The 18,456-nt window shown below is 54.0% G+C and overlaps 2 protein-coding genes across 2 annotated transcripts in view; one reads left to right on the top strand and one right to left on the bottom strand.

The window, feature by feature from the left end:
• Window positions 1-595, top strand: part of LOC115642953 (cytochrome P450 2F5-like) — a 5,672-nt gene extending 5,077 nt beyond the window's left edge. The window contains exon 4 of the mRNA XM_030546660.1: window positions 546-595. Within this exon, the coding sequence (XP_030402520.1) occupies window positions 546-595 (50 nt within the window). The remainder of the gene's footprint in view (window positions 1-545) is intronic.
• A 4,106-nt stretch (window positions 596-4,701) lies between these two features.
• On the bottom strand, window positions 4,702-15,670 carry LOC115642989 (cytochrome P450 2A13-like). The gene is made up of 9 exons (XM_030546733.1): window positions 15,222-15,670; window positions 14,635-14,797; window positions 12,430-12,579; window positions 11,635-11,795; window positions 10,723-10,899; window positions 10,061-10,202; window positions 8,315-8,502; window positions 6,989-7,130; window positions 4,702-5,455 (listed from the first exon to the last, which is right to left on the bottom strand). The coding sequence occupies exons 1-9, from the start codon at window positions 15,618-15,620 to the stop codon at window positions 5,274-5,276; spliced, it is 1,704 nt and encodes a 567-aa protein (XP_030402593.1). The 5' UTR covers window positions 15,621-15,670; the 3' UTR covers window positions 4,702-5,273.
• Window positions 15,671-18,456: the final 2,786 nt, after the last annotated feature.

An 18,456-nucleotide genomic window follows, 5' to 3' on the forward strand; every position in this document is an offset into this window, starting at 1 on the left:
ACCAGAGGTTCTTCCGGGAGCCAGGCACTGACGGGGCCCTCAGATGTGTTGCCTGGAATTTTCTCCAAAGGCCCGATCTGGGAAACCCCCCTCTTTCAGAGAGCTGAACTGGCCCCCAATGGGATGTGAACACAAAGGGTTGTCACAAGGCGGAGGGAGGTAAATTGTTCTCGTTAACCTCCAAGGACAGGACAAGAAGCAATGGGCTTAAATTGCAGCCAGGGCGGTGTCAGTTGGACATTGGGAAAAACTTCCTGACCATCAGCGTGGTGAAGCACTGGGATAAATTGCCCAGGGAGGTTGTAGAATCTCCGTCATTGGGGATTTTGAAGAGCAGTTTGGACAAACACCTCTCAGGGATGGGCTAGATAAAAGTGAGCCCGGCCCTGCGTGGAGGGGACAGGGCTGGCTGACCTCTCGGGTTCCCTGCCTGTCCCACGATTCTTTGATCCTGTGTGCTCTTGGGCTGACCTGAGTAGCGATGGGCTCAGGCACATGCTTAAACGCATTCCCGAATTGGTGCCTAAGGCTTGTGACCTGCTCAGGTCCCACATCAGCCTTCGGCATGGACTTTAACAGCTGCCCCCAGAGCTGACCCCACGGCACTGGGTGAATTCTGCCCTTATGATCACCTGCTGATGGGGCCACATGGGATGAGGATTAATGATTGATGAAAGCGCACAGATAAGAAAGGCAATGGCCCTTGGGTCATTCCCCAGACTGAGATTAGGGCCCCGTGGCGCCTGGCGCTACCCAGACCCCAACCAACATCAGGGCCCCGTTGCACTGGGTGCTGCCCACACCCCGGCCGATATCAGGGCCCCATCACGCCTGGCACTGCCTAGACCCCATTCGAGATCTGGGCCCCTTCACACCTGGCGTTGCCCAGACTCCAACTGAGATCAGAGCCCTGATGTGCCAGGTGCTGCCCAGACCCAGAGACAGTCCCTGCCCCAAAGAGCTCCCAGTCTAACTGGATTCTCTTATGAAATTTTCACTTTCTTCCTGGGTTGGAATTGCTCAAACATGGTAATTCAGGTCACAGTCTGAGCCAATGGGCCTGATTCTGTCACCCTGGGGCCCCTCAGGGCCAGTGTAAATGGGGCTTGATGTGGAGGAAACGGCCCCTGAGAATTCCCCCTGCATGTAGGAGCTGTTGTAAGGGCCTGCTCCCAACCCTTGGCCCAGGGGTCAGCTCAGGGGCATGGCCAGAGCACAGGGCTCCGTGGCTATTCTGTGCTCCCCAGGGCCCACAGGGCAGGACGTGAGTTAGGGTAGCCCTGAGGTTGCTCTAACTAACACAAAGACCCACAAAGGGGAGCTGCAGCCATAGGGAGGGATAAATGTGAATGAAGCCATGGCCTTTAGGGGGTTTTGTGGTGATGCGACAGCAGCAGCGTCTGAACTTTTTCCCTACTTCAGAGGTTTTCAATCTGTGGGCCAGAGCCCCTGGGGGTCCGCAGACTGTGCCTGAGATTTAACGAGATCCAAACCTCCAGCTGAGGAAGTGGGTATTCACCCACGAAAGCTCATGCTCCAAAACGTCTGTTAGTCTATAAGGTGCCACAGGATTCTTTGCTGCTTTTACAGATCCAGACTAACACGGCTACCCCTCTGATATTTGAAACCTCCAGCTGAAATTTTTCAGGGGTCTGCAAATGGCAAAAGGTTGAAAATCCCTGGCCCAGGGCCCTGTGAAAAGCACATGATTTTGGCATCACAAATCCTTATGATTTTCTGGGTCTCCACTGCTCGTTCGGCTAGCACCAGCTCTCCGTGCAGGCTGGCCAAAGGCCGGGGCAGCTGCTGCCAACATATGGGGAGAGAGTGGCCTGCCCCTGGGAGCTGATTCCAGAAACATTCGCTGCCCTTTGCTAACATGTCCATGGAGCGGGGCCAAGGCACCCGTCCAAGGATCCATGGGACTGATTTCCCCCCCCCCGCTCTGTGCCCTGGGGCAGCTCTAACGCTGGGGGATGGTTTTCCAGTGAATAGTGACTTTGCCCCAGAAATGCAGAGTTGGGGGCAGCCAAACTGTTCATGAACTTGGGTCACATAGTTTGGTCTGGAAAAAACCTTGATTCCCCCCCCCCCCCCCCCCCCGACAACGCGGCTGTTGATCCTTCCCAACGCCTGTTTTGCCTTTTCATTAAGTTTGTTTTTCCATTTTGGGTGAGTTTTTTCTTGGTTTTTCATTCTGATGAAAAAAATTCATGTTCAGATTGAAAGGAACTGAGCTTCCCCCCGCACTCAGCATCCCGTACACCAGGGGCAAAGAGAGCACAAAGCCGGACTCCTCTGTAGCGCGTTACAGTCCCCTCTGCCCTGGTGAAAGTGACCCCCCCCGACTGGGATCAGGGCCCTGTTGTGCTGGGTGCGGCATAGATACTGGGTGAGAGCCTGTCCCTGCCCCAAAGAGCGAGGTCTGCACTGCACTCTCGCTACAGGGGGCAATGCAGAGTCCCCCCTCCGAGCGGCATGTCCTTCCCTGGCCCCAGAGCAGTAACAATTTACTGCTGGCCGGTGTCAGCCATTGTCACCCACTCTCTGCCCCCCTTGTGACGATGCGGTTCTGGCGGGACCCAACTGAGGTGCCAATTCAGGACCAATTGCTCAAACAGGGCAGTCACAGCCCCAGGCTGGGGTTTTTCCACCTCTAAGGCAAACAAACCAGCCAGACAGAGAGGACTTTGGTTTCACCCCACTGGCTAACCACAAGTCACACAAGCAATTTCCTTAGACACTCCAGTCTCCCAGTATCACCACCAGTGCCACCCGTCCTGGGATGAATGGTTATGCAAACCAACACCCCAGTAAAAGAAAAAGGTTCTCTCGATCCCAAAGGACCAAGCCCCAGACCCAGGTCAATATACACATCAGATCTTACCCACAAATCACACTGTTGCCAATCCTTTAGAATCTAAAATTTAAAGGTTTATTCATAAAGGGAAAAAGAGAGAGATGAGAGCTAGAATTGGTTAAATGGAATCAATTCCATACAGTGATGGCAAAGTTCTTAGTTCAGGCTTGTAGCAGTGATGGAGTAAACTGCAGGTTCAAATCAAGTCTCTAGAGCATCCCCCGCTGGGATGGGTCATTCAGTCCTTTGTGCAGAGCTTCAGTTTGTAGCAAAGTCCCTCCAGAGGTAAGAAGCAGGATTGAAGACAAAATGGAGATGAGGCCTCCACCTTATATAGGCTTTTCCAGGTGTAAGAACACTCCTTTGTTCCTGCTGTGGAAAGTTACAGCAAAATGGAGTTTGCAGTCACATGGGCTAGTTTCTGCACACCCTGCTGAGGGTATGTCTACATCTACAATTTTGCAGTGCTGGTTGTTACAGCTGTATTAGTACAGCTGTATAGGGCCAGCGCTGCAGAGTGGCCACACTTACAGCAACCAGCGCTGCAAATGGTGTTAGATGTGGCCACACTGCAGCACTGTTGGGCGGCATCAAGGGGGGTTCGGGGAACGCGAGAGCAAACCGAGGAAGGAGACCAGCTTCGCTGCGGTTTGCTCTCGCGTTCCCTGAACCCCCCTGCAAACCGCAGGGAAGGAGACCTGCTTGCTCGGGGGTTTGGGGAACGCGAGAGCAAACCGCAGGGAAGGAGACCTGCTTGCTCGGGTGTTCGGGGAACGCGAGAGCAAACCGGGGAAGGAGACCAGCTTCGCCGCGGTTTGCTCTCACGTTCCCCGAACCCCCCTGCAAACCGCAGGGAAGGAGACCTGCTTGCTCGGGGGTTCGGGGAACGCGAGAGCAAACCGGGGAAGGAGACCAGCTTCACCGCGGTTTGCTCTCGCGTTCCCCGAACCCCCCTGCAAACCGCAGGGAAGGAGACCTGCTTGCTCGGGGATTCGGGGAACGCGAGAGCAAACCACAGGGAAGGAGACCTGCTTGATTACCAGACGCTTCCTCAGGTATGCTGGGATACCTGCTTATTCCACGGAGGTCAAGAAAAGCGCTGGTAAGTGTCTACACTTGATTACCAGCGCTGGATCACCAGCGCTGGATCCTCTACACCCGAGACAAAACGGGAGTACGGCCAGCGCTGCAAACAGGAGTTGCAGCACTGGTGATGCCCTGCAGATGTGTACACCTCCTAAGTTGCAGCGCTGTAACCCCCTCACCAGCGCTGCAACTTTGTGATGTAGACAAGCCCTGAGTCACAGGGCGTAACGGCCTTCTCTCGATGGGACAATTGTGTAGGTGATGGTCCTTAATGGGCCATCACGCAGGCTAAACAGATCTGACACCAACTTGTCTGGGATCTTTCCCAGTAACACAACACAAGTTTGAAATACAGACAGCACACGGCCAATATTCATAACTTCAACTACCAAAATGATACAGACATACAGACAGCATAATCATAACCAGTAATCCGTAACCTGGTCTTAGACACCTTATATGACCCCCTTTACATAGGATTTGGTGCCACTACAGTACCTTAGTTGCAACCCATTTTCTATATGGTCCCAGTTTATATCAATAATGTCACACCCCTGCTCCGGGGAGAGGCTGATTGGCAATCAACAATCACTGCTCCGCAGATGAGTGGGGTCTGACCCACTCCAATTTATTAGCTAATTGAAGGGTGGCAGCTAAGCCAGCTTCCAGGGGGTAACTGAACAGCGGCTCAGAGCGGCGCAGTGACCGAAGCCGTGAAACCGGCCCTGCAGCCGTGAGGTCGGAGCCGCCCGGTTCCAATACCCCGCCTGCCCCAGACTGCTGCCTCTTCGGGTCTCACTAGCGCGGCTCCGCACCGAGGCTGATTTCTGGAACATTTCCAGACCGAAATGTGACCGATTTCTCACTGCGCAGTCAGGGCTCTGCTGCTTATTCAGTATCTCCCTGTCAGGTGCGGTTTGCACCCTGCTGACTCCAGCAGGAGAGCAGAGCGCTGGCTTCAGACTTGGCCTCCTAGTGCGAGCAGCAAGCAGTTCTTCCGCGGGATCCCAAAGCACCGAGCTGCTCTGGCTCACGGGCTAGCTACGAGCCTAGCCAGGGACAGGCCCATCAGGAAATAGATTTTGGAGCAGCTAGGGCCAAGGACAGGGGTTGGGGGGGATGTGAAGGTGTCGGGGAGCCGGGATTCCCTGGCAGTGGGGAAATACAAGCTATCAGCCAGCTCTACGCGGCACTTTCACACAGCCAGATCCCCCCGTCAGCTCCTTTTACTGACAGTGCCACTTCTCCACCTAATAAAGGTCTGGTTCCTTTGTGTTTCCCCCTCCCCAAGGCTGCCCCCAGAAATCCCGTCTGATCCATGGGGCTGCTAGCGCGGGACCAGGCAGATCTCGTAGCTGCGGGGCAGGGTGGCGAACCCGACCAGCTTCGGGGAGATGTCAATGTCTTTGGGCTCCACGGGGGAGCGGAAGCGGAACTTCTGCAGGATGCCGGTGATGAAGAGGAAGAGCTCCATGCGTGCCAGCATCTCCCCGAAACAATACCTTTTCCCTAGGAGAGAGGACAAAGGAGGCGTCATGGCCCGGCCGGAGCAGGGTGCCTGGAGCAGGGGAGACTCTGGGAGCGGGTCTCACTCCTTGTCCAAACTCTGCCCCAGTCTAGAGCAGTGGGGATTGCTGGGGAAATTGGGGTCTGTTCATCTGAAGATCTGTAGAGGGGGCAGCTGTGCTGGGAGGGGTTAATGAGGCAGATCGTTGAGCTCGAGACAGTCACTGACTTTGTGAAAGTGGCTGGACGCTCTGACCCCTTCAGCTGAGTGAATAACAGGGGAGAAAAGTCCCCCTGATCTGTTCAGTGATCCTGACCTGGGACGGACTGCGAGGACCCGGAGGATGGAGAAATAACACGCTCAGGAGGTAGATATTACAGTCTGAAGGGATCACTGTGGTCATCTAGCCTGACCCCAGCAGAGCAGGTGCAGGAGACTCTCCCGCAGTTACTTTCGTGACTGAGCCCAATAATCTGTGTTCAACTAAAGCGTCTCTTCCAGAAAGGCAGCCAGCCTGGCTCTGCAGCGCCACGTGATGGAGACGTCCCCCTGCCCTTGGGAGCTGATCCAGGGGCTAATTCCGTTCAGTGTTAAAAACTGGCCCTTTATTTCTAGTTGGGATTTACCACCAAGCTGCAGCTTTCGGTCTTTGGCTCCCATTCGGCCTTTGCTGGATTAGGGACCCCGCGGCTGTCAGAACCCTCCTCCCCCAGGCGGTCCTGAGAGACAGGGATCAAATGGCCCCTTAACCTCCTCTCCCCTGAGCTCCTGGAGTCTCTGTAGACCAGATCAATGCAGCCTGTTGCTCGTCTCCAAACCTTGTGTGAGGTCTGGACACTGGAACCGGCCACGGTGTCCCAGCCCTGGGCTCAGCAATGCTGTATTCAGAGGTAATGTCCCCTGTCCACTCCTAGGCCATATTGCCCACGGCGCCCTGGGCAGGAACCTGCCCGATCGCGCCACCGGGAGCCTGGCATTCACTGGAGCAAGGGGCACACGACTGAGCCTGGTTCGAAGAAAAGGAACCAGCTACTCCCGTGGAATGGCACAGACGGTAATTACTCCAGGTGTGTCCATCGGCCTCACCAGAGGTCAGGATGCCATTGTGCTAGGCACTGGACAGACCCACGGGGAGAGACGCTCCCTGCCCCAAAGAGCTCACAAGGCCCCAATTCCCCACGGGGCTTCAGTGCACACCTATCCCCGAGTGTGTGGGAACAGCCCCCTTCACCCCAATGGAGTGACACTGATTTACACCGGCTGAGGATCTGGCCCCACTGACTCCAGTGGAGTGACACTGATTTACACCGGCTGAGGATCTGGCCCCACTGACTCCAGTGGAGTGACACTGATTTACACCGGCTGAGGATCTGGCCCCACTGACTCCACTGGAGTGACACTGATTTACACCAAGGGGCGATCTGGCCTCACAATTCTCTCCATGCAGGGTGAGGTCTAGTGGCCGGGTGGCCAGGCCAGGCCCGGATCTCGCTGCTTGGGACGCTGGGAACCGAACTCTGCGGAGGGATTCGTACCTATTGAGAAGGGCATGAAGGCGTCGCTCTTCTTAAACTGGCCGTTCCCATCCAAGAAATGGCCGGGGTCGAAGGTGTCGGGGTTGCTGAATTGCGTGGGGTCATACAGCACGGATCCCAGCATCGGGTACACCTCCGTCCCCTGGGGGAGGAGAAAGCGACAAGCAGCAGTGATTAACTGCAGATAACCCAGAGCGTGGATGTTGGGGCACGATTCAGGGTCATCTTCAGCCACGGGAGGAATTTGCAGTACAAGCAAATATCAAAATTTGAGCAGCCAGGAGAGGCCAGAATCCAAGGTTCATATCTGGTGTCTCCCAACACCTTTGCTCTAGCTACTGCACTCTGCTCCTCTGGGAGTGGGGAAGGGAACCCAGGAGTCCTCATTCTCACCACTGAACCATGCTGCCCCTGCATACAGCTGTTGTCCAATGCTTGGACTATAAGCTCTGTGGAGCAGTGTCTTTGTGTTCTGTGCATGTACAGCACCGAGCGTGGTGGGGTCTGGTCCGTGACTCGGGCTCCAGACACTCTGGGAAAATCAACAGTAAACACAGGACACAATGGGCCAGACCCCCAGATGATGGACCTAATCTGATTAGTACCAGGTGCCCAGACCAAGAACAGGGTCACCCTGTGCCAGGCGCTGCCCAGATCCTGACCGAGATCAGGGCCCTGTCAGGTCGGGTGCTGCCCAGATCCTGACCGAGATCAGGACCCCGCTGGGCCAGGCGCTGCCCAGACGCTGGCTGAGATCAGGACCCTGTCGCACCGGGCACTGCCCAGACCCCGACCGAGATCAGGACCCTGTCGCACCGGGCACTGCCCAGACCCCAGCCGAGATCAGGACCCCGCTGGGCCGGGCGCTGCCCAGACCCTGACCAAGATCAGGGCCCTGTCATGCAAGGTACTGCCCAGAGATGGTGAGAGACGCTCCTTGCCCCAAGGAGCTCCCAGACTAAATAGACAAACAAAAGCTCATTACAGCGTGTATGTTAATTTAACAGATGGGGAAACTAAGGCACAGAACGATGCCCAAGGTCACATGATGAGTCAGTGGCAGAGCTGGGAATTGGACCCAGACGGAGGGTGGGAGGGAAAGAGAGTCACTCACGGTCCTGTAGCAGGGCTGGGAACAGAAACCAGGTCTCATAAGACCCAGTCCGGTGCCCAGTCCGCTAGACCACATGACTTCCCAGAGGCAGGCGGAGAACCCAGGCATCCTGAGCTCCAGACCACCCCACTGCCTGCTGCACCGCACTGGGGCAATGCTGAGCCCTGCACAGCCATGGGGCAGGGCAGGGGATAGACGCCCCAGGACCCTACCTTGGGAATAGTGTATCCCCGGAACTGGGTGTCCCTGGTCACCCGGCGTGCCAGGCCCATAGGGATGACGTCACAGAACCTCTGGAACTCATGGATGACGGCGTTGGTGTAGGGCATCTGGCTCCGGTCCTCCATGCTCGGGGCTCGGTTCCGCCCAATCACCCAGTCGATCTCCTCGTGGATCCTTTCTGCAGAGACGTCAGCACAGCTCAAAGTGGGGCCCTGTGCGAATCCGGATCGATCCCGGGAGAACTGAGATCAGAATCTGGCCCTGCCTCCACTGCCATCAGGGGATGGCTCTGGATTAGCCTTGGGGGAACCGAGATCAGAATCCAGCCCCTAGAATTGGAATCTGAAATAGCAACACTGGCCAGGCTGACCCGGCGTTCCCTGACTGTTGGCTTCCTTTGAATCACGATGGAGTGACACAGACAGGACCCTGCTCCCATGTCAAACTCACTGCCGGCTGTGACTGTCCGGCCCCATCCAGAGCTGGTGTAAATGGAGGAACCGCCGCTGCCCTCCGCAGAGCCAGACTGATTTACACCAGCTGAGGATCTGGCCCTTTGTGGTTCCTTTGTCCCCCCATGATGTCACATTCCATACGATTTTATGGAACTATGCTAATGAGGGTGAAGACGATGTAACTGGAATATGCTCCCTGCGGAAGGTCTCTGGTAAGGGATCGTTACAGAGCTCATCATGTCCCGAGTGTGGGCAGCCTGTTTGTGTGAACGGACCAGTCTTGTACCTGGAACTAGGAATATGAAATAGACCCGAGGCCTATTGTAATTATGCAAAGTGGAGCCACTAATGGTGGCTTGGAATCCTGATAGCCCCCACAGGACAATTGGGTGTAAATGGCTGTTTACTCGCAACCCTTCCTGGGAGTCAGGCTGGAAGAATGGAGGCCGGGGGGGGGGGTGTCCCACAGGGCATGTGACCACGTCACCTGGTGCTGGAATCCATCTTAAACCTGGGGCTTTTCCATTGAGAAGGGGGGGGGGGCCCAGAGACACAAAAGATTCCCTCCTTGGGCAAAAGGTATATGGGGGGGTGGAGCAGGACAATGGGGGCTGCAGTCATGAGAACCCCCCTAGGCACCACCTGAGCTGGGCTAACACGGGCTGTACCGGGGAAAGGATCGGGCCAGACTAGGGAGGAGGCTGGGCTGTGAAAGACGCTGACTGGAGCATCTCTGAGGGGGAGATTTACCTAGATTCGGTTTCTTAACGTATTAGGCTCAGACTTGTGTGTTTTGTTTTATTTTGCTGGTAACTTACTTTGTTCTGTCTGTTGTTACTTGGAACCACTTAACTCCTACTTTTTATACTTTTTCTTATTAATTAACCCAGAGCAAGTGATTAATTCCTGGGGGAGCAAACAGCTGTGCGTATCTCTCTACCAGTGGTATAGAGGCCGGACAGTTTACGAGTTTACCCTGTATGAGCTTTATACTGAGTACAACGGATTCCTTTGGGGTTTGGATCCCGTTGGGAGCTGGGTGTCTGGGTGCTGGAGACAGGAGCACTTCTTACGCAGTTTTCAGTTAAGTCTGCAGCTTTGGGGCATGTGGTTCAGACCTGGGTCTGGGCTGCAGCAGGCTGGCGCATCTGGCTCAACCAGGCAGGGTTCAGGAGTCCCAGGCTGGCCGGGAAAACAGGCTCAATGGTAGTCTCAGCACACCAGGTGGCAGTCCCAAGGGGGTCTCTGTGATCCAATCCGTCACACCCCCTTTCCAGTTACCTTCGATCTCCGGGTATTTCAGCAGGAGGAGGAAGCCGTAGCGCAGGGTGGTGCTGACCGTCTCTGTCCCGGCGAAGAAGACGTTGAACGTGGTCAGAACAATGTTCTTCAGGAAGAACTCAGAGGAAGGATTTTCCTTTTCCTTTAACAGAATAAGAAAAAAAATTGCCAGGATGCTTGTGAGAACTCTGGGGATGTGGCTGGGAGCGGAATCCATCCGGGACTCCAGTGCACGGCACAGATGCCAGGTCAGCGCCCATTAATGCAGGGAGCTGCACGGACCCCAGCTGAAATCAGGGCCCCTGTTGGAGTGGGTGATAGAGTGAGGGACAATCCCTGCTCCAAGGAGCTCACAGTCTCAGAGGATGGCTCTCCATCCCCATTGTATAGGTGGGGAACTGAGGCACAATGCAATGCCGTGATTCGACTAAGGCCACATAGGGGGTCAGTGGCAGAGCCCAGATCTCCTGAGTTCCAGCCCAGTGCTTTCACCAAAGCCTGTTGTTCTTTGCTATCTCTGGGGCTCGATTTCTCTGCCCCAGAAGGTTTGAGGCCTGAACTGACCCCATTACCAGTTGAACCCCTGGTTACAATCGGGCCGTTTGGTCTCTCAGGCCTGACGCCGACCAAGCTGAGCCGTCCCCTCCGGCTACGGTCGGTACCTGCTGCATTTTGACCAGGAAGCAGTCGATGAAATCCCGAGGGGCGCTGGGGTCCAGGGTCTCCTGGTTCGCCTTCACCTTCCTCTCGATGAACTTCTCCAGCCCTGCCAGCTGCTTGAAGGCTGCGCGCTGGGGGCCGGGCAGGTAGCACATGGTGCCCGAGAACATCTCGTAGAGCTGGAGGGCAGGGAGAGCAAAGACCCCGCTGAACACAGGGTGGGTTGAGAGCTGATCTGTCTGTCTGTCTGTATCCATCCCCAGCCCACGACCTATCTATCTATCCCCACACATCCCTGTATCTATCTATCTATCTATCCACACACACCCCTGTATCTATCTATCTATCCGCACACACTCCTTCTATCTATCTATCTATCTATCTATCTATCTATCTATCTATCTATCTATCTATCTATCTATCTATCTATCTATCTATCTATCTATCTATTCCCACACACCCCTGTATCTATCTATCTATCTGTCTCCACACACCCCTCTATCTATCTATCTATCTATCTATCTATCTATCTATCTATCTATCTATCTATCTATCTATCTATCTATCTCCATTCACACTCTCTGTTCACCCTCCGACGTTCCCATTTATCTATTTCACACCCATCACTGCAGGTCCCAGATTTTCCTCTTCGCTGCCCTCCCAGCGTTCTCGTACCCCCTCTGCTCCCCTAGCTAACAAGTGCTCCCTGATCCCACAGCCCGGGGCAGGCAGGTATCGGAGCCATGGGACATGGCCTGGGGCGCCCCCAGAATGACCAGATATCCTGGTTTTATAGGGACAGTCCCAATTTTTGGGTCTTTTTCTTCTATAGGCTCCTATTACCCCGCACCCCCACCCTGATTTTTCACATTTGCTGTCTGGTCACCCTAGGCGCCCCCTCCCCCCCGGCGTACCTGCCCCCAGGCCGTGGCTGTGAAGCGGAAGCTCTCATTGATCATGTGCAGCAGGGAGATGAACTCCTCGTCCTCGTAGTCAAACCGGTCCCCGAAGACCACGGAGCTGATGACGTTGGACACCGTGCGGCTCAGGAAGCAGGTGGGGTCAAAGGGCAAACCTAGGGGGTACAACCAGCATTGGGTGGGGCAGAGGCGAGCCGGGGAACTGTGCCACGGACCGTCTCTGCTGCCACAGCCCTCATGGTCCCCAGGGACCATAATCTTGCAGCACCACCTGCCACGTGGACACATGCCAGTAAGTGCCGCCCTGGGCAAAGTGGGCCACGAAGCCTAGAGGCAAAGACTGGACTGGTTCCCCCCAGCCAGCAGCACCGTTGGTGGCTCTGCCCCACTCTGGTTCCCAGGACCGGGGCATGTCAGCACCGCACCATCTTCACCCTATTCCCGACTCCCCTTCTCGGCAGGACTGGGGGTCTGTCCTAGAGCTGGGAAGTGAAGAGAGATCTCCTGAATGCCTCCCTTGAGCCCTGCTGGGATGACTCATGCCTCAGTTTCCCCACCCACCTAATAAGATAATGCTCCCAACCGCCTTTGTAAACCACTTTGGGAGTGACAGAGAAACCCTTCTCTGAAGTTAATTGGTGTGGGGTGGAGAGACGGCTGAATAACTGCTACTGTGGGGCTGGCCCCATATTGACCCCAGTGGAGCTACAGCCAGTTCATGCCATCTGGGGATCTGGAGACCCCCTGACTCCGTGGCCCCGGCACTGGAAGAACAGGACACCGACAAACCTTTCGTGCCCCGCAAGGCTTCCAGCAGGAAATGAGCCTCCTCCAGGATCCGCTCCTCGATGCCTCGCTTGCCCACCCCGAAGTTCCTCAGCGTGGTGATGGAGAACCGGCGCAGCTGCTTCGCCCTCTCCCCGTTGCTGAAGGCCACTCCTGGGGTGAGCGAAAGAGCAGAAGGAACCAAATAACAGGAGGATAGCTAATGTGAGGCCAATTTTTTAAAAGGGCTCCAGAGGTGATCCTGGCAATTATGGGCCGGTAAGCCTGACTTCAGTACCAGGCAAACTGGTTGAAATGATAGTAAAGAACAAAACTGTCAGACACAGAGATGAACATAGTTTGTTGGGGAAAAGTCAACATATTTGTTGTAAAGGGAAATCATGCCTCCCCAATCTACTAGAATTCTTGGAGGGGGTCAACATGCATGTGGACCAAGGGGATCCAGTGGATATAATGTACTTAGATTTTCAGAAAGCCTTTGACAAGGTCCCTCACCAAAGGCTCTTAAGCAAAATAAGCCATCATGGGATAAGAGGGCAGGTTCTCTCATGGATCGGTAACTGGTCAAAAGACAGGAAACAGAGGGTAGGAATAAATGGTCAGTTTTCAGACTGGAGAGAGGTAAATAGCGGTGTCCCCCAGGAGTCTGTTCTGGGCCCAGTCCTAGTCAACATATTCATAAATGATTGGAAAAAGGGGGAAACAGTGACGTGGCAAAATTTGCAGATGATACAAAATTACTCAAGCTAGTTAAGTCCCAGGCAGACTGCGAAGAGCTACAAAAGCATCTCACAGAACTGGGTGACTGGGCCACAAAATGGCAGATGAAATTCAGTGTTGATAAATACAAAGTGAGGCACGTTGGAGAACATCATCCCAACTACACATATAAAATGATGGGGGCTGACTGAGCTGTTCCCACTCAAGAGAGATCTTGGAGTCAGTGTGGATAGTTCTCTAAAAGCATCAACTCCGTGTGGAGCGGCAGCCAAAAAACTGAAGAGAACGTTGGGAATCATTAAGAAAGGGAGAGATAATAGGACAGAAACTATCATGTTGCCTCTATTTAAATCCGTGGTACATCCACAGCTTGAATACTGCTTGCAGATGTGGTTGCCCCATCTCAGAAAAGATGTATTGGAATTGGAAAAGGTTCAGAGAAGGGCAGCAGAAATTAGTAGGGGTATGGAACGGCTGCCATATGAGAAGAGATTAACAAGACTGGGACTTTTCATTCTGGAAAAGAGATGAGTAGAGGGGGATATGCTAGAGGTCTATAAAATCATGACTGGTGTGGAGAAAGTAAATTAGGAAGTGTTATTTACTCCTTCTCATAACACAAGAACTAGGGGTCGCCCAATGACGTTAACAGGCAGCAGGTATAACACGTACAAAAGGCAGTATTTCTTCCCCCAAGGCACAGTCAACCTGTGGAACTCCCTGCCAGGGGATGTTGTGAAGGCCAAGATCGTAACAGGGTTTAAAGGGGAGCTAGATAGGCCTCGAGGACAGGCCCATCAGTGGCTACTAGCCAGGCTGGGCAGGGACGGCGTCCCCAGCCTCTGCTTGCCAGAAGCTGGGAATGGGCGACAGGGGATGAATCACTTACTGATCCCCTGTTCTGTTCATTCCCTCTGGGGCACCTGGCACTGGCCACTGTGGGAGGACAGGACACTGGGCTAGATGGACCTTTGGTCTGACCCGGTCAGGCCGCTCTGATGTTCTTATGAGGACTCAAAAGTTGACCACCCCTGAGTTTTGAAAGTTTATTGAGGCTTTTTCTTGGGGGTGGGGAGCAAGTGCAAAATGCCAAATGAAATGTGGAGGGGGGATTTTTTAAAATGATGTCCCCCCATCTAAATGAGAATCCCTCCCCCCCTCCAATTGAATTTGGACCTGCTCCACAGATCGACGACTGAACTGAGACACTCCCTCACCATAGCCCGGTGGAGCTGGGCTGTGGCTCTGTCTCCTAGGATCTAACAGATGGGAGGCTGGTCCCTGTGTCGATCGGTGGTTACATAAAGACAGATATTTCCAGGATTGCTGGGAACGGCCCAGCCAGCCCCCTGCTCCGCTCTGCCCCAAGCTATTGGACAGGTCCCCAGATGGAGCAGGTCGAGGTCGGCATTGAGCGACTCTGCCCTGGCTGGGAGCTGCCCCCTCTGCGCCCCCCACGCTCTCTCCTCTCCCTCGCACGTGACTGACCATAGCCCTGGGCAATCCAGTCGAAGGTGGCTTGTTCCCCGCGCCCGCTGAACTCCTCAGCCTGGTCCACCAGGGCCTCCTTCACCGCCTGGTATCCACACAGCACCACGACCCGCCGGGAGCCCAGGTGGAGGGTGTAGACAGGCCCGTAGCGCTCGCTGATCTGAAACGGAGATGCCGTGTGGGACGGGGGCACGGAGCGTCGGGGAAACACAGACACATGCCCTGCCCCTCCTTGCCCCCCACAGAGCACCCCTTTCCCTCCCCAATGCCTGCCAATCCCCTGCTCCCCCATCCCCATCCCCTGCCTTTCCCCTCCCCGCCACCCATCTCCCCACCCCCAGCACAGCCTGTCCTTCACCCGTCCCCCAGGACATACCAATCCTTGCACCTCTTCTCCCACCTCCCCCTCCATCCCGCACTGCCCCAGTGCCCCTCCCCGGCACAGAGATACCCGGAGTCACTGAGATTTAATAAAGCTCCTAAAGGCCAAGCAGGTTGTCGGCTCGGAGGGGGCGTTGGTGGGAGCTGGAGAGACCCTCATGGGATCCGGGCTTCCCAGGATGTCCCGGGAAGAGCGCACCTACCTTCATCAGCGACTTGCGCATGTCGCTGAGCTGGACCTGCAGCAGGTTCCCGAGGAGGGGCAGCGGGGTGGGCCCTGGGGGCATTTTCCCCCGGCCCTGCATTTGCCGCCAGGTGGAGAGGAGCAGGAGGCAGGAGAGGCAGATGACCAGGAACAGGGTGACGGCTCCCAGGAGATCCATGGCTGGCTGGGAGCTTCCTCCGCTCCGCTGCCCTTCTCCGCAATCCAGCGCTGCAGGCGGTTTTATCCCCGGCGGGCAGGGCTCTGGCATCGCTGCCTCTTGCGTAACCCACTTGTGCAACTGAGGGTTGGCTTCCCTCCAGCCCCCGGGCAGGGCTGGTGGAACAAGGGATTCAGGATTCCCAGGGCACAAAGGCTGCAGCGGTGTCAGTTTGTCCATCCTCCCATTGTAGAACTGATAAATGAAATTGTTTTTAATTGTTCACTTTATTAATGTAACTTCTGTGACAGACCCAGGCCAGTGAGGCACAGGAGTCTGGTAGAGGGCAAATATACTGGTCACTGGATGAGTAGTTTTCTGTTCCCTGAGTGACCAGAGCAGGGGCTGCACTAGAGTAATCAGGAACCAATTAAGGCAGACAGGCTGATTAGAACACCTGCAGCCAATCAAGGCAGGCTAATCAGGGCACCTGGGTTTAAAAAGGAGCTCACTCCAGGCAGGGAGGGGGGAGCCAGAGGAGAGGAAGTGTGTGTGAGGAGCTGGGAGCAAGAGGCACAAGGAGCTGAGAGGGAGAGGCTGTGCTGCTGGAGGATTGAGGAGTACAAGTGTTATCAGACACCAGGAGGAAGATCCTGTGGTGAGGATAAAGAAGGTGTTTGGAGGAGGCCATGGGGAAGTAGCCCAGGGAGTTGTAGCTGTCATGCAGCTGTTACAGGAGGCACTATAGACAGCTGCAGTCCACAGGGCCCTGGGCTGGAACCCGGAGTAGAGGGCGGGCCTGGGTTCCCCGCAAACTTTCCCACTCCTGATCAGACACAGGAGAAGTTGACCGAGACTGTGGGGAAGATCACTGAGGTGAGCAAACCTGCCAATAAGCGCAGGACCCACCAAGGTAGAGAAGGAACTTTGTCACACTTCATAAGTAAAGTTTTATGAATGAAACAACGTTCATTCATAAAACCGGTTACCCCAATAACTGGCTAATTGACAATGAAAATGCTTGTTAAGAGCCAGAGCTGTTCAGTCAGCTGCCTTTTGTAAGTTTCACTATCAGGCCAATTCCTGTTTAAATCACTGAGACTTGCACTGTTTCAGTGTTGTAACTTCTGTTCACCATTCACTGCACTTGCCTACGTTGTAACTTCTGTTCACGGTTTGCCATATTGTAATTCAAACCCCATTTTAAAACGCTCACTCCATTTGTAAAAGCTTCCTCCAACCTTCCTTTCTGCAAACCCGGCTGTAATCTTATTAGCTAGTTTAGATGTGTGACTGAGGTATGGATGGATGATGGAATCAACCTCCAGCCCCAGCCTGTCCTGATGAAATAAAGTTCAAACCCCACCGGCTGAAGATGCAGACAAGAGCCCTAACAAAGTAAGAAGTGTCCACCCTAAACAGAAAAGGTGCAATGGAAGGAAGATCAAAGCCAGGTCCCAGGCTGACAGTCACGCCTGCAATTGATGGGTGATCAGTCACCAAACCCAGAGGCAGCCTGACCCAGCAAGACCTATAGACTCTGGATTCAAACTAAAGCCTACAGAAAAGATGGGTGAGATGGGAGATTTTGGAGGGTAACGTTCTGCTTTCAACATGGAAGGACATCGGTGCAGGCCCAACAGAGACCCAGCTCGTCCTTGTGCCTGGCTTTCCTGGCCAGTTAGTCACCACAAGCTACGAACCCAAGCTATGTCCAGGTCAGGTGACTATTCAGCAGCTGCAGAACATCTGCTGTGTGTGTGTGTGTGTGTGTGTGTGTGTGTGTGTGTGTGTGTGTGTGTGTGTGTGTGTAAGTAAGAAGTAAGATATTAGTTATTGATCATAAATCAAATTGTTATCATAATAAATGTGGCATCTTTGTCTTGCCCCCTGAAAAGATCCTTTGTAGTTTTGTATGTACAACACTATCGGGCCACTCCCACCTTGACCAAACATTGTGCTTGGGGGTTGGGGGGATATTAGCCACCCAAGCCTGGAAACACTTCAGCCAAGGACATTGGACTGGAAGGAGCCTCCAGTTCCCTTTGTCTGCACTGGGAGTTACGCCAGCTTTGCTTCGCAGCTGAGCTGTGCGCATTCTGGGCCTCTTCTTGCCTGGCGCTGCGGGAGGCGTAGGGGAAGCTGGTGGAATTCAATACAGGAAAGCAAGGGGCAGACGGGCAAGCTAGACTGGGAAGTTAATCCCCAAGATGGGCTCTGAGTCACGTCTAGAGCTGGGCAAAATGTTTTCAGCCGATAGTAAATTTGCCCCAAAGTTCATTTTCAGGGCACCAAAACTAGTCATGAATGTGGGTCCAATTCAGCAAATAGTTCCAGCCACAAAAAACCTGATTTTTCCCCCTTTAAAGTTGAAAAAGTTTGTGTCCGTCTGTTCGCAATGAAATGCCTCGACTTTTCTTTTCAAAATGATGCTTTGGTTTGAAATGTAGCTAGATGTTTATAAAAAACAAACAAAAAAGCATTTAAAAAAACAGCTGAAGAATTAAACAATGAAAACTGGACAAACTGCGTTTTGGATGTAAAGCCATTCTGAGGAACTAACCAAAAACTCTTTCAAATGGCAGGCTGGTTTTCTTCATTTCGGTTCGGGTGGTTTTTGGTCTGGGACAATTTATTTGTTGGGTTTTTATTCCGGTGAGAAACTGAAAGAAAAAACCTCAGGTGAATCAGTGTAAACGGCCTGAGTGAGACCAACGTCAGTGGAGTTACCTCAGATTTACACGGACATAACGGAGAACAGAAGTTTCCCGAGGAGCATATTCCTCCAGGCGCTCAGCAACGGCTGCTGTGAATACCGGGTAACAAAGGGGAAAGAGAAAGTTGCATTGCAGCTTTATTTTAAAAGGTGACCAGTGACGGATGCACACTCCAGGGAGAGACAGCGGCAGGTCAGATTCATCCCGGTGCCGAGAGCAAGCCAAAGTCTGGCACCCCCACGCAAATGATCACCACCCCATCTGAAGCCATATGCCAATCGGAGGGTACAGCTATGGGAAAAGGTTTCTGTTTGAAAGGGAACCTGTCGAATTTGGGGCCTGGTACAAACCTTCACCTC

Source organism: Gopherus evgoodei, unplaced genomic scaffold (genome assembly GCF_007399415.2).
Source record: "Gopherus evgoodei ecotype Sinaloan lineage unplaced genomic scaffold, rGopEvg1_v1.p scaffold_48_arrow_ctg1, whole genome shotgun sequence".
In the NCBI taxonomy this organism is placed as follows: domain Eukaryota; kingdom Metazoa; phylum Chordata; order Testudines; family Testudinidae; genus Gopherus; species Gopherus evgoodei.